Consider the following 15,397-nt stretch of genomic DNA (forward strand, 5'->3'; position numbering starts at 1 on the left):
TTGAGAATGGTGGTCTGTATCTCCGGCTTGAATCCTGAGATTCTGAGCCAGGCATGTCGTCTCAGCATGACACTAGTGTCGATAGCTCTGGCCGCGGTGTGCCGCGTCCAGTGCACATTTAATAGAAGCATTTGATATTAGCTTCCCCTCTTGGATGAGCATCTCAGCTGCCTCTTTGTATTAGTCTGGCAGGTGCTGTAACAGGGTCTCCAGTGTGTCGTAATGTGCCCTGTCATACCAGGCTAGAAGTGCTTGTGTATTTGAAATGCGCCAGATATTGGCTGCTTGAGCTGCGTTCTTTTCCCTGATGCCTCAAACACCTTAGATTCCTTATATGGGGGAGGAGCATCACCCGTTGTTTGTGAATTAGCCCTCTTCCGGGCATTAGAAACAACAAGAGAGTCCAAAGGCAACTGGCCCTTGATTTAAGTAGGGTCACCCGGTGCCGGTTTATACTTCTTAATTCTAGGGTTTATTACCCTGGCTCTCGTAGGCTCTTTAAAGGTCTCCCCAGCATGCTTCAAGACACCCTTCAACATAGGCAGTCTTGACAGTCCTCTCTGAGACGGAAAAGGTGTCAAAAATAAAGTCCACTTCAATGGGGTCAGCATGGAGCTGGGCGTCATGATTCTTAGCTGCCCTTTCAATGAGGGAATTAAATGCAGCTGAATCCTCTGTAGGCGACGTTTTCACAGCATACATCGAAGTGTCTGGGGCAGAGTGAGGATCACCTGGGTCAGCAGCAGCTGCCCAGGGTTCATTGGTATCATCTGGCTCAGTGTAGACAGGATAGCTGTATTCATCATAATCATCACCTTCCCCAGTGTCCACATCTGAATAAGTGGGCGAGACATCATGGCCATGTGGAGAAACAGGTTCCACAAGAACAGGGGTCGAAGTGGAATCCTTTTTCCTCTTCAGTGGAATTTTATAGGACTCCATTGGCTGTTCCGGGGCAATTTTCCGCTTATGAAGGGAAAGCCTGCCTGTTTCGGCATCAATAAATTGTTCTTGTTCTTCCAACGAAGATTGTCGACTTCGACACGGAGGAGACCTTCTCGGGCACGTTGGTGACCATTCTGGGGGCGAAAGCCTTCGGCGCCACTTTCGGCGGCAGCGCGAAGTGAATGGGCGTCGACGTCTTGAGGTTTCTCGACAGGCTTCGAAGGTAGAGGATCTTTTGGCCCGACACTTGAGGCCTTGTCTTTGATGCGCTTGAGCGAGTCTGCCACTTGCTTGGAGAAAGCGGCGGACGGCTGCGTCGAGTCGACGGAATCCTTCGAGGCACCACTAGACGTGGACTCGTGGGTTGGGCCGCTCTTGGCATGGTCTTGTCTCTTCGGCACCGATTTGCTCGGCTCGACTGCCTTGACCTTGGTATTCGGCGTGCCAGACTTAGTCTCGACGCCCTTGAGCTGTTTCTTCGGGTCGATAATGCCCTTTTGCTTAGTCGGTGCCGACAGGTCCGAGGGCTTTGAGCCGACCAAAGCAATACGAACTTTTGTTTCGAGGGGGGCACCAGTGCTTTAACTTGCATCGAGACAGGTGTTGTCACTTTCGGTTTCGATTTCGCAGGGTGTGTCTCAATAGCAATGTCCGTAGCCGAACCCGAAGGCGGGGCCGTAGAACTCAGTGGAAGATCTTGGGTAAGGCCTAGTGGCGATCCCTCGACCTGAGCCTTTTGAAGCGTTTCGGCCCCAATGTCAGTTTGAGTTAGCTCTTCGCTAGAGCTATCTTCCATGGCCCCAAAGGCCCCATCGTCGTCTCCTACCTAGTCGACGACTTCTCCTGCTTCGAGCATTTCAACGTCCGCGTCGTAGTTGTAGTCGACCTCCGACGCGGGATTCGACAGGTTCTCACTAACTTCCCGGTCAGCTCCTTCATCATCCCCGGCATCGAATATGTTCAAAGGCGTCGGTGCAGAGTGCTGGGCCTCCTGGCGCGCAGCGCGACGATGCATAAGAGTCTTCTGGGATCGAAAACGGGAACAAGCCATGCAGCTGGCTTCCTCATGATCCGGCGACAGACACTTGTTGCACACCGGGTGGACGTCGATGTGGGGATATTTGGAGTTGCACACGGGACATCTCTTGAACGGGCTCCGTTCCATGATGGTCTGTCGAGAAGGTCTTTAACGTCTACTGGGCCTTCAGCGTCGAAAGCACGCGGCTCTCTGGAATCCAGCTCGAAACTGAGCTGGAAGGATCGGGCAACCGAACGCAAGACTATACCAACGAAAAGCTAAAGGACTTCTGGCCTTAAGAAAGTTTTATATCGATTCAGACTAGAGAGAACCAATATACATCCGAACCCAATGGTAGAAAAAAACAATCTGAGGATGGAGTCGATGCCCATGCGCACTGTAGTCCAGGGGAGGAGCCACCTATCTCATGATACTTCGAAGAATCTTCCAGGACAACAATGTGCGATCATCCGGACCCAACACTAGGCGGCGATCTATGCACAGATATGAATTCAGCAGCCCACATGCCTCGAACACAAGACTTCTGCCAAGCTCGAGAGGACATCAAGGGATGTAGATCCCTGTGGCAAAGATTGCCTCACCAAGTCCGTGGGCCAAGCAGCAACCACAGGAGGACCCCTTTCAAACTCACAACACCGGCATCTTCAGCCTCTTTAGCATCCTGTATCTCTTGCATCAAGACGGAGGTGGATTTCCTACGAATGTCCGTAGGTGTTCTGGGAGCAATGGTAAGATCTGTTTGGCCATGTCCATTAGTGCATGGGTATAGTAACCAAGACGCCAGCTGGCATTTACCGAACACAGGGCAAGGCTGGCGGAGGAAAACTTGTGCTTGCCAATGTATGGATTCTGTATGCTTGCATTAGCAGTCAGATGGAGTCATAGGGACTGTTTTAGGGCTGACACCCAACCCACAAAGCTCACTGGTGTTGGATGCTGCATGAGAAATTCAAGGTCACCTGGAGCTGGTTAGTGGCACAGGATGACCAGGCTTGACTGGAGGACCAGAACATGGTTTTGCTAAAGTTGCCCAAGCGCATATCTGTCAGGCCCTCATTAAATGGAAGGAGACTTTCAGTAAGAGTTTGGCCATTGCTGAAGGATTTCCTTTAGAAAGTTTGTTTTAAGCTTCATTGTGAGGAGTTGCAGGTCAAAGACAACTGCCACCCTTCTAATCACATCAACAAAAGATGCACTCTCCTCAGTAAAAGGATCTGGGGAGGTGCATAATCAACTTACATCTTTTAACTACTTGTAGGAAGCTGGCTCGGTCTATGGTATACCACAAGGTGATTATACAGTGCATAGAGTCCAGAGAATCCTCAGATTCCCCAGGGCACAATGTACAACCCAAAGTGCTCTATTAGTGGTAGTGTGGGCAAGCAGCGTAAGGCCTAACACAGAAGTGTAAGACACTTATTGCACACACATTTACCAATAAAGGACCCACAACTTAAAAAAGAAATCCACACCAATTTTATAAACAATAAGCTTTACTTAAGTTTTTATTTAAGACCAAGATCTTTGCAATAAGGTAAGTAAGTTTTGCAAGAAAAACTTAGATTTTTAAAAGTCGACACTTAGCACTTCTCCTTTGGAGAAAGCAATGCAGTTTTACAGGTAAGTATCGGACTTACAGTTCCAGTCTACGGGACTGAAGATCAGCAAGGAGCAGGGGTAAGGAGAGTACCAAAACTGCACCACCAGCGGCACAGGGGAGGCAGAGTGCAGAGGTCAAAATCGGAGTTCAGCCCAATGCATTTCAATGGAGACTACAGGCGCTTAAAACACTGCTTGCAGGTAGGTAAATTGATTGAAGTAGCCAAACTTTGGGAGTTAGAGCAAGCACAGGTGGCCACAAAGCAGCACCAAACATTTACCATCAACAGCACAGAGGTGACCCCTGGAAACACAGTGCCATTCCTGCGTCGGGCGAACAATGCTTTTTAATGGAGAACTTGCTTCGGACAAAAAGGCTGCAGGCATTGCAATGGACATTGCAGGAAGGAGACCAACAACAAGAGGGAAGTAGAAATGTAGGGGGTCCTAGGGGAACCATCAGTTCAGCTCACCAAGGCCCAGGGGCTTCATGTGCAGGGGTGCCTTTAGATTAGTTTTTTTTTTTCTTTTACCAGAGCAGGTTGCGGTGAGGTGGAACTTCTTGATTCAGGCTGCAGGTGTCATCATTGAGTCCAGCGTTGGTTGACCACTCGTGTTCTGGATCAGTGGTCCACCTGGAAAGGGACTGGAGGTGTCTGGTGCTGAGTGGGCAGGACTCGCATATCTGTAGGGCACCGGAGTCCTTTGTGTAGGTTTCTTGGGGGACAAAGCTGCTATCCTCGGGAGTCTCTGGTCTTTGCCGAAGGGCAGGCAGTCTTCCTCTGGTTCCGAAAGTCGCTGGCTGCATGACCAGCATCATCATCTTCGCAGGGTGTTTGAACCTGGAGCAGGCCGGTAGGGCTGGGGCAACTAAGTAGTCATCTTCAGGCTTCGCTCCACAGTCTCATCTTTGTCCAGCTTAAGTCAGCAGTGAACTAGTTTCCAGGTGTGGGGGAGCCACCAAAATAGGAGATTTAGGGGCATTTTAGGGGAGTAGCAGGTAGCGCCAATGGGCACCTAACCTAGGGTGCCTACTTCCTCAATTACACCACCGTCGTGTGGGAGGGGGCATAGACCTAGTCGGATAGCGTGTTTCTGGTCCCAGAGAGCAGAGGCTCTCCACCCAGGGTTCCAGAAGGCTTTCTGGTGGTGGCAGGCCACCTAAAGCCAATCAGAGACCAAACCAGGGTTGGCAGATTTTCAGGGGGCTACTCTGATGTGCCCTCTTGGTACATGTTCTAATAAATCCAACACTGGCATCAGTGTTGGTTTATTATGAGAAGTTATTCAGTACCAAACTGTTGGACCCGGCCTCATGGTGTGGTCCTCTCTGATCCCTGCAACCCAAGAACTACCGGTCGACCTGACCCCAGTGTCGTAAATATTTAATTTACCATCTTAATTTCTATGCAGGTAAGTACTTAATCAATAATAACTCAATCGGAAAGAAAGAAAACAGAGTCCGTGGTGTTAGAGTTCTTAGGGGTTTTATTCCTTAAAAAGGAATCGTTCCGGAACTGGATATCATGTTCCTGCAACCACACAGGGTTCAGGAAGGGATAGAGCAATGTTTTATTGACAGTACATAGCTTATATACTTAATTTACATCATAGAAAGCAATATAGTAGGCGTAACAGCTGAGAGTAGACAAGATAACAGCATCCACGTGTTACTAGTACGTAATCAGAAGGCGTGGACTAGGCGTAACTGGAGGTGTGCTCTAGAAACGTCACAGGTAGGTGTCATATGTGGGTGGCACTTAAACAGAAATGTTGCAATGTCAGCAGAAATCGGAGGCTTGGATGCGCGCGCAGCTGCATGACGTGTGATTGGCATGAAACTGGAGGGTGCAGGGGGCTTGACATTTACACTGACGGAAAGAGACAGAAGTCTGGCATGTCAGATCAACTTGTGCTTCTATCATATCTGATGTTTTAGGAACTGAGCTATCTGAGCAGAAAGGTCTCTAGGGCAGAAGCTATTCTATACTGACTGTGAGTGCGTGTATAAGCGCCTGAGTGTCTGCATGAAAAGCGTGGGGGCATGGGCCTTCCATGGGAGCATGGTAACAGAGGCTATGAATTACTTGCACGGAGACAGGCCGGCCCTTCGGCTCTGCAGCTGGGGGATGTTTACTGAAACTAGTAGGCAGGAATGTATCTTCGAGGAGCGGAACAGATAACTCGAAGGTTGTAGTCAGTCTTGGCAGGCAGCAGGCTGAGCTAAGCGTGGTGGGCCGCACTGGAAGTAAGGCAGAGTTCACAGGTACGGGGGCAGCCTGGGCAGCCTGGGCTGAGGCTTTCAGAGTCAGAAGGAAGAAAAAGGCTCGATGGCAGAAATTCAGGGCCTACTTTGCCAGAGCTGAAAAACATGTAAAGTACACTACAAAAAGACGTTGGCATTGCATACTTAGGAACGGACTATCCAACCCATTCAGGGTGGGTCTGAAAGAGGACATGTTAACGTTGGACGCAAATGTATTTGCGTCTTCATAGCTGGCACAGGAGGGAAGTTACATGCACTTTAACTCGTACATGGAGACGGTGGGGTACACAATAGGGAACATAACTTGACCAAAAATTTATATTTCCTCACCAGCCCGCCCAGAACTGTACACAACCCCTCTACACCGGACCTGAGCTGATCTCCAGACCGCGTGCCTGCACCCGTGCATGTGACCATCAGACTCCATGTTTGGCCACACCGGCCGGACGGCGGCCGCCTTCTTCCCTTTCGGCAGCTTTTGGCCGACCCTGGCTGCAGACAGGCGTGCGAGTCCGGCGCGCCCGGACCCGCCCAAGCGGGTGAAGGACCCACCAAGTACCCGAAACCAAGACTTCAATCACACCTCCGGCCTCCTCCCGAGAAACTGGTTCCCCTCACACCTCTGAACTATCCCTGGGGGCTGGTTTCGATCACACCTTTGGCCTCCTAGCGAGCTGGCTCCAAACCTTGATGGGCGTCTGGGAATCCCAAGCATTAAAGAACCAGCCGCCCAGACAATCGCCTGGCCCTCAGACCACCGCCCCCCTGCCTATGAGGGTCCGGACATCAAAGGGCCCCTGAACTATAAGACAGCCTGCCTCACATCCAGCCGGCTGTTGTATCCCGGACAAGAAAGCCCTGCTGATCTGATCGCGGCTGACCTAGAGGAGAACAGACTCTGACCCACCGAGCCCTGCTGATGCTGTCGCGGCTCGTCCTCGAAGCTACAGAACTGAACCAAAGAGCCCTGCCGACGCTGTCGCGGCTTCCTCTCGAAGAGAAAGACTTGAACCATCGGAGCCCTGCTGACCTCGTCGCGGCCCACTCTTGAGAACAAGAGACTCTTGCTACCATCCTGAGCCCTGCTGTCGTGGCTCCTCCTGAACTACGAGCACTGCGGTGCACTCCGGATCGAGCCCTGCTGACCTCGTCGCGGCTTGAGGAGCCCTCTGGTCCGGCTGGACCATCGACGCTACCATCACGACTACCTCGAACCGAAGCGAGTAGGACAGCAAGTACCATCGCCAGTCTCCGTACCCCCCAGTTCGAGGATTGAGAACGGTGCGCAGGGTACGCTACGTACTGGCCGGCCCTTGAGACTGTCCCGCTTCCCCGTTCCCTTGTGTTACGAGACTTTCACGATCCCTCAATCGCTGTATATTGCTACCTTTTTACCTTTGATAAAGTTCATACTTGATAAAGATCCACAGTGTGGTGTCCGTTCGTAAGTGTGGTGTGCTGACACTGTGTACGATCAGTCCTCCCCGGTGGGGACCCCCCTCGATAAGACTCAGCAGGAATTGTGGGAGAGGAGGGTCTCGGGTGGTTAGGAGAGCAATCTTGACCCCTGAAGTCGGCCCCTTCCAACACAAACATTCCTGGGTTTAGGCAGCCACCATGGTGCCGAGCAACCAGAGTTTTAGAGTTGCCAGTGCATGTATTTTTTATGATTTTACTAGCACTTACAATATTAAGAATAGGCTTAAATAGTGTAGAGGCATATCTGCTCATGCAGATATCTCCATACCTGAGATCTAATGCACCCTGCCTTAGGCCTAGTAAGGTCTGCTAGAGGGGTGACTTACCTATACCTTAGACAATGCTTCTTGACATAGCACACAAGCAGTGCCCCTGTACGCTTGTCATTTTTCTCTGCACCAAAGCATACAGGCTGCAGAGGCAGTTTGCATGGCCCTGGTGTGGAATCCCTAGAGATCCCCTTCAGTCAAAATGCCCTAGGTACCAGGGGTATCATTTACTAGGAACTTACAGGGGGTTCTGAAGTACTGCCAATCGTGGTACAGTTTTAGAAAAGGGGCTTTGGCACAGGTGACCTGGTCAGCAGGGACCCTGTACACTGAATCAAAACCAAATTATTTTCCAGGCAAAAAGTGGGGGGATAAAAGCATGTCAAAAGAGGCGGTCTCCCACAGAGCTTAATTGGGGGCGGGGTTGGGATAAGGAATCTATACAATTAGGAACTTAAGTAAAGCTTAAGTGTAGGGGGATTCTAAAAACTTGAAGGGCTGTCTGCTGAAAGTCAAGGGGAGAAAAAACTCCTGTTTAAAAGTAAGTCTGCTAATCAGATGTTCACATAATAGCTGGGCATGGGTGTACGTCAGTTTCAATTTTAATCTATATTATCCAAAAATGATCAGGTAGTTAAGTTCTGGAATAGGCTAACTGGAGAGTACGGAAACTAGAAGTACCATTAAATAAGCTTTTAGCACTCACCACATGTATACATTGATTAACTTACATGGCCACTTCATAACTGTAAGAGAAAATTAAAACTGCATACCTGTAGGATTTAAAAAATAGGAGAGGACTATGATACGGTCCAAAAGGAAACGGTTTTATCTCACTATGCTTGGTGTGCGCTGTAACGAAATCCATATTTAGAGAAATTTCCTGGGAAGTAATGAACAAAGCCATTAATCTCACTTAAAGCAAACATGTATCTTTGGAATAAAGCAATGATGGGTTATTGATGTTTAGTTCTAGCAAAATGCATTGCTACTGTAACCTTAGCCCAAGTACGTACTCAATTACATTAATTACTTTAGTCAAATAAAAACAAATGGGCACATTACTTGCTTAACCATAAAATATATCATTTCAGGAATACACATCTGAAAATACGTTTTCCTTTGCTAAACTTAGACCTACAAACATCCTTTAAGAGAAAAGAATGAATCACTTTCTAAAACTCTAATGGGAGCGTACCTACTGCTAAATACAGTAACCTAGAATCAAACTTCAGTGCTTTCAGTAAACATCAAAATGTGCGACAATCACCAAAACGGTTTAGAAACAATTGATGGACTGAATGCTGGACAATGCAAACATTCACCACCAGTCACAAGGATCTGGGTTAAATTCTTCATTCTTTGCTCACCACACCACCCCACAGCCATATGCAAATCAGTCATGACCCTGGTCCTTGTGGGACCAGACCAGCCCGAACTGCCAAGCCAGGTCCTCACTGGAACCGAAACAAGCATCCTGGAACCAGTTTCAAGGCTTCACCATTAATCAGCCAGGCTAGCTTGAATCCAGTGGTGCAGTGAGCACGGGACCCACGTCTGGGCATACCCTTCACACTTAGGGTGACATATGCAAAAGAAACAATTGATGGATGGAATGCTGTGCAATGCAGTTGGGGCTAGATTGTTTCCATTGGGCACATGGTCAAGACTGATTTGCATATGGCTGGGTCCAAACTGTAATGGCATGGTGAGCACAAAAACGATGGATTGATGTCCAGAACTCTGTACTGGGGTGGGTGTACGACATTGTTCTGTCCATTAATTGCTCCTTTTGCAGTTATGAATGCTGTAGCAATAAACTAGAACTTCAGGGTTAAAAAAACAACTAAGTAAAAACAGAAAGCACACCTACCTTTCCACACAAATGCTTGTCTGTCGGTGGCACTGTCAGGGAAAGGCTTTTTGCCAACAACTCCTTTAGACTCTCAGCTTTAGCATGGAGCTTCTTCAGTTCATTGATATTCAAACCATGAAACAGTTCAGGTGTTTCTGATGCCTTTTTAGCAGGTTTGCAAATAACTTCTTTGTTAAGCAGAGTTTCTGTGTGCTTTAGATTAGGCTTAGTAAAAGAGGTGGACTCTCGAAAAGACCGCCTTCGTTCTCTGGTTGAGGTAGAAAGTACTTCATCATCCATATCATTTTCTTCAGTGTCAATAGTAATCTTGTCTTGTGTGAGGTCATGAAGTGAAGGTTGTGGAAGTACAAATGCAGGCTCTTCAAGTGCTGGACTTTCAAGTGACAATTCCTTTGTTTTCAAAGCTTGAGTCGCTTTTAGTTTCTGAATCTTTAGGGCATACTCGTACTCCAATTTCTGTAACCGTCTTTTCTCCAAAGCGATTAATTCAGCTGCATTCTTTTTCGGACTTGATGCAGGAGAGTGATCCACTTTGAACATTTTATTTGGCTATAGAGACAAAAGTAGATTCTAGTTTTAATTGGTTTTTTTTTACGTTTTTATATAGCGCAAACTTGACCCGAGTTTATCGGGCATCAGCGCTTTACACAAGCACCAGTTGCGTTTTACATTAGGACACATTCTTTTTTGTTAGGCACAGGGAGAGTAAGTGATTTGGCAACAATCGCAGGATGTTGCATGTCTTTGCCGATACTCTAACCCAGTTCCCTAGATTGGAGGTCGACTGCCGTAGCCGTTCAACTAACGCCTCTCCCCATTATGACACCTTAATGTCATGAAACACTGATTACTAGATTGAAGACATTGAACACAGAATTTATAAACCAAGTCTTCGAGAAAATTCTTAAACCAGTCAAACATTATGGGTTGTTTTTGTTTTACACATTTCCACAAGGATTATCAGATTTTTTTGGGGTAAAAAGCTTACTGAAAAACAAAAAGGTATCAGGTTTCCATAAACTTACTCTAAAGTTATCTTGCTCCTGTTTTCTTTTTCCAATTTCCTGGCTGGCCACTGCTTTTGCTCGAGCAAGCTCTTCACCATATTTTAATGCCAGAGATTTCTTCACTAAGACACGCTGCTGGACTTTGTGTATCTGAAAATAAAAGGCATTTAGAGCAATACTGTTCAAATCGGTGTTCAAAAAACTAATAGTATGGTTAAGGAAGGAAGATTAGCAGTGTACTTTAACTGTACTCCATTTAAAAAAAGTTATCACTCGGCATCAAAACACTATCACGGCTCAGTCGTACAATGTGCCAGCCACCATGCAACATAAAAGAGGAGTACTGGGATACAAGCAAAATCTTACTAACTTGGTGCATTCTATTCAAATCATTCTTTACATTACAAACTATTTTAAACTTTGAACTACATGGGTGAAAAACTGAAAAGTATACAGCTGTGCTTCTGCATCCTAGGCAGCTTAAGTGCCTCAGTTCTCACAATGTAGTTTGCTATTGATCTCAACAGGAACAGAGAGGGACAGCAAGTGTCAGTGATGTAAAGGGGCCAATGCCCTTACATATCAGTATGACAATGGCACAATGTTTCCTGAACCATCCAGCTCCTTTAAATGTCACTTGGACAAAGTGACTGAGCAGTGTGGACTAAAGAGGAATAGCGTGGAGTATACATGGTATGCTAGATTACTGCAATTACAGACAACACATTTTCAATGGATATTACCAGAACATGCACATAATTTACTGATAAAATTATACAGCGCACCAACGATTTTGTATGGAAATAGACATCATTTAGTGTATTGACTGTTTTGATCCCATTCAAATATGTATTTCCACCACACTTATACACCATAAAAAAATGTGCTCAATTTGGGTTTTCCGAATTCTTAGTTTATTCTGAAATATTTGTAAAGTTCATTTACTGACATTTAAATGCTGTTTTGGGCTAGTAAAAAATAACTAGTTCACCGCAACATTGTCACATAAATCATCCCACACTGCAGTCAGAAAGAAAAGTGAACACTAGCCTCCCTCGGTAGACAGACCTTAACATTTGGCCTGCCTCATTTACTCCTGAACTTCAGCATGGTTATTGGCACGTGAAAATATGGGTGCAGTAGATACAAGGAAGAAAGATAGTCCCCAGTATCCATCACCTGCAAAATATCCAGAAGTGAGAGCTTCCTGAAAAGTTGTTTTTTGATTAACTTGTTCAATAACCTAGATCAATTTTTCGCCTCACTTTCCAGACGACTTTTTGATCAGAAAGAAGTGGAAACAAACCTTGGTTGCGCTGATTGTGTAGCATCTACTCTATTGCTTTTTTGAGAGGAGCAATCTGACTTTTTGAGAATTGGAAGAAGAGGATGGGGTGTCTTCTGTGGACGAACATTTGGAGGTTCTGAACAAATGTGAGGGTGCAACCATGCTGGTATACATTCAACACCCATTTGTCGAAAGATATGAGCTTCCATTGATTGAAGAGCTTGAATAACGTGACCAAATTGAAGTGGGACTGTGGTGAGAAGCCTGCGGTACTTCATGGTCTCTTGTTGGTATCCTGAGACTTAACTCCTGCTGATGGGCAAAGTCCCAGCGGTCTATAAGATGTGGACGTTGTGGTTGACCTTTATGATGGAGCTGAATATTGCGAGCAAAAAACCTGTTGAGAGTAGGGCTGAATCCGCTTTTGGAACAGAGGTCTGGAGATCTACTGGCCACAGTCCCCGTCTCGAAAGGGCTGTAACCTCCTCTGTATTAAGTTACCCAGCGACTTAGCCATGTGTGCAAGACTTAATTGACCGCAATAGGTCGTCAACGTGTATTCCAAAAAGATACTCTCCATCGAATGGCATGTCCAGTATTTTGGCATGTACCTCTGGATGGAATTTACTTACTTTGAGCAAACCTTGGCCTCTCAATATCGCCTCTCTAGCCATCTGCCTTAAGGTTGTGGAAAAAAATCTACGGCCTCATCTATGATCTGGGAAAACGCCTTTTTACCTTCCGACAGGCTCTCTTGCCTCTTTTTTCATGTCCTCAGGAAGATTCTCGGAGATGAGATGAGATGTCGGACCACATCTGCCAGAGACATATCCCCAGGATAGCTATGGCATTGGAGGCTCTGATTGAAGTAGCTGCTCTAGAAAAGTGAGTCTGTTGCACTACCTTCCTTAAAGTTTTTGCCCGATTCTGATGCATCTTTGACCGAGTCTACAGTGGGTACCTGCTAACCAGGTTCCCCAGTGCCCATTTTCAAAATTGGGAGACTTCAGGCTCACATGCAAGTCCCATGTAAAAGGTACCAGTGGTACAAAGGGCCTTGTGACCAAATAGGGTCTTTAAGGGGTGCATTAAGTACTGTTCCACCCTAAGAGACACCAAACAGCCATTCTACCACTGCAGCCTGCGTCTTTAAGTGCAGATAAAAGTGAAGTCTAATTTGCACACATTCCTGTGAGCCAGGCCTATCAGCACTGCAAGTGGCATAGGCAAGTCACCCTTCCAGCAGGCCTAACAGCTCTAGCTGAGGCAGGGTGCTGTATACCTCATGAGAGGGCATACATGTCTAAGTCCATTCATAGACATAAGGGCACAGTGAAGCCATACCGAGTATGTGGGCTGAGAGCGTGTCACCATGAGTTTCACAGCTCCACAATGGCTTCGCCAAATTCCAAGATGTTTAGTACCAAACATCACAGCTTAATAAAACTACACTGATGCCAGTGTTGGATTTATTAAGAAATGCACCCAGAGTGCATCTTAGAGGTGCACCCTGAAATCCTACCAACTCAGTGTGTGCATGACTAGTCCCCACCAGCCTGCTACCTCTAGACACGTTTCTGACCTACTCAGGTGGGAGCCTTTTGCTCTTGTGGGTCAGACACAAAGCCTACTCAGCTTCACACCTACCCCCAAGCAGGAACAGCATGGAAAGGCAGTGAGCCTCAAAGGCTTGCCTGTCCTTTGTGATGCTGACCAGGGTGTCTCAGCTAGTGGAGATGCCCACCCCCTTCCTGACCAAGCCCCATTTTTGGCAGCAAGGTTGGCTGGAAAAATCAGTAAGCAATGGAGTCCCTTCTAATTCAGGACGACCATTAAGGTGCCCTGAGCTAAAGTGACACCCCCCTCCCCCTCCTTTGAGAATCCTCCATACTTTTGGGGAGGACGCTAGCCAATAGGGTTAGGGATATGGTCCCTCCCCACATGGGCGTGGACAAAAAGGGTGTAGGCACCTGTGGTAAAGTAGGATCTGTTTCATGGTAACCCCCACTTTTTTTGCCTGGTGTCGGCATTTTGACTGTAGTTTGCTGGAATACTGCTAATCAGTACCCAGACATCGGAGAGCTCGCTCTACCAAAATGCCTTTGGTGAGCATTTTGATGCCTTCACACTAGGCTACTGGTGTACCATTATAAGTCCCTAGTAAACGGTACTTCGGTACCCAGGACATGGGTGACTGGGTGCAGTTTGTGTGTGATGGTGTTGCACCCCTCACAACAGATAAGTTCTTATATCGGAGGTCTCTACACTTAAACCTATAAGTCACCCCTATGGTAGGCCCTTTAGTGCTGAGGGCAGCGTGCTTGGTTATAAGTGTGAAGGTGCCCCTGCATGAGCAGGACACCACTACAAACCAGGGAGTGGATTCTCCATGCTCTGTAAGTGCAGGCAGCCTTTTTAAGACCTAGTGGACATCCGTCATTACGAGTGGTCCAACTAGATAATGGCTGCGCAGAAACTGGTCAAGTTTGGTATCAAACATCTTGGAATCATACCCAAACACCAATCTTAGTTTTGGAGGTATTATCCCATGTACTTGGGGCCCCTTAGGAGAGCCCCCAGTACTCCCAGTAATAGCCTTTTAGGGTCTGTCAACAAGCTAGTGCTGCTGCCGACCACAGACACGATTCTGCCCTCCTGCTGCGGAGCTCAAGCGGAGGAAGGTGGAACAATAGGCTTCTTGTCACAGGGAGGTGTGACTGGGCAAAGGTCAGGGGAATACGTCCCCTCTGTGCAGGCCCTGCTCTGGTGGTCTGCTTCGCCTTCTGACCTACGAACTTCCCAAGGCCCAGCAACACATGTGGTGGTTCTGCAGCTCTCCAGAGGCATGTGGTGGTTCTGCAGCTCTCCAGAGGCATGACCTGTCTCCCCTGCAATTTGGAGGACAGTATCCCTAGTCGGAGCCTTGTCGTTGCCAAGGCTTGTTGGCTCTGCACTCCAGACATCTTCGGGCTACAAGAAGCTCTAGCAACTTATCCCTTGAAGATCAGAACCCTCAAAGCATCCCTTACACAGTGGGCCTCCATCTTTGGTGAGCTGCCTGAGGTTTTCCTGCGACTCCTGTGCCTTAGACCTGCAGGTCCTCTTGAGGGATGTCTCCTGCTTTGGTGGGCTCCTCCGCTTGCTCGGTGCCTGCTCTGACTCTCCAGCACTTGGAGAGTCCCTTGGACCTTGCTGTTCCCAATGATTGCATCTGGTCTCCCACGCCATTTGCGGCTACCAAGACTTGTTGGTGTTCCCGCCAGACACCAACCACTTCGACATAATCCGAGCTAGTTTTTCCCCTCTGCGTCGCCTGGTCCCCATAGCTGCAGCAACAGGGTCCTAGACGACCGTCCTGCACTCCATGCCAAGGGGGATGGGAGGGTAGGGGCCACTGTGCTTCCATGCCCCCTGGTCACCTCTGAGTGGCAGAGACTGTCCGCTCTGCTTGCAACTGAAAGTGCCCCTAGTCCCCATTGACTGGCATTGGTATCCCTGCACTGTACACCCGACCACACTAGTGCCGCAGGTGGGGCACCTTGGGTGCAGGATTAAATCTTGGGGAACCCTCGTTCTACCGCCAAAAAAAACACGCCAAAAAGGCCTTCTCTCTACCTGCAAGTACTAAC

At 47.8% G+C, this 15,397-nt stretch overlaps 1 protein-coding gene across 3 annotated transcripts in view; it reads right to left on the minus strand.

Moving 5' to 3' along the window:
• Nucleotides 1–15,397, minus strand: part of ZFC3H1 (zinc finger C3H1-type containing) — an 833,014-nt gene that overhangs the window by 591,590 nt on the left and 226,027 nt on the right. For all 3 annotated transcript variants that reach the window (XM_086921759.1, XM_086921741.1, XM_086921749.1), the window contains exons 14-16: nucleotides 10,499–10,630; nucleotides 9,471–10,022; nucleotides 8,371–8,480 (exon numbers count right to left, since the gene is read on the minus strand). In XM_086921759.1, the coding sequence (XP_086777885.1) occupies nucleotides 8,371–8,480; nucleotides 9,471–10,022; nucleotides 10,499–10,630 (794 nt within the window). The remainder of the gene's footprint in view (nucleotides 1–8,370; nucleotides 8,481–9,470; nucleotides 10,023–10,498; nucleotides 10,631–15,397) is intronic.

The sequence above is a fragment of the Lissotriton vulgaris genome, chromosome 1_1, assembly GCF_964263255.1.
Source record: "Lissotriton vulgaris chromosome 1_1, aLisVul1.2, whole genome shotgun sequence".
NCBI lineage: Eukaryota > Metazoa > Chordata > Amphibia > Caudata > Salamandridae > Lissotriton > Lissotriton vulgaris.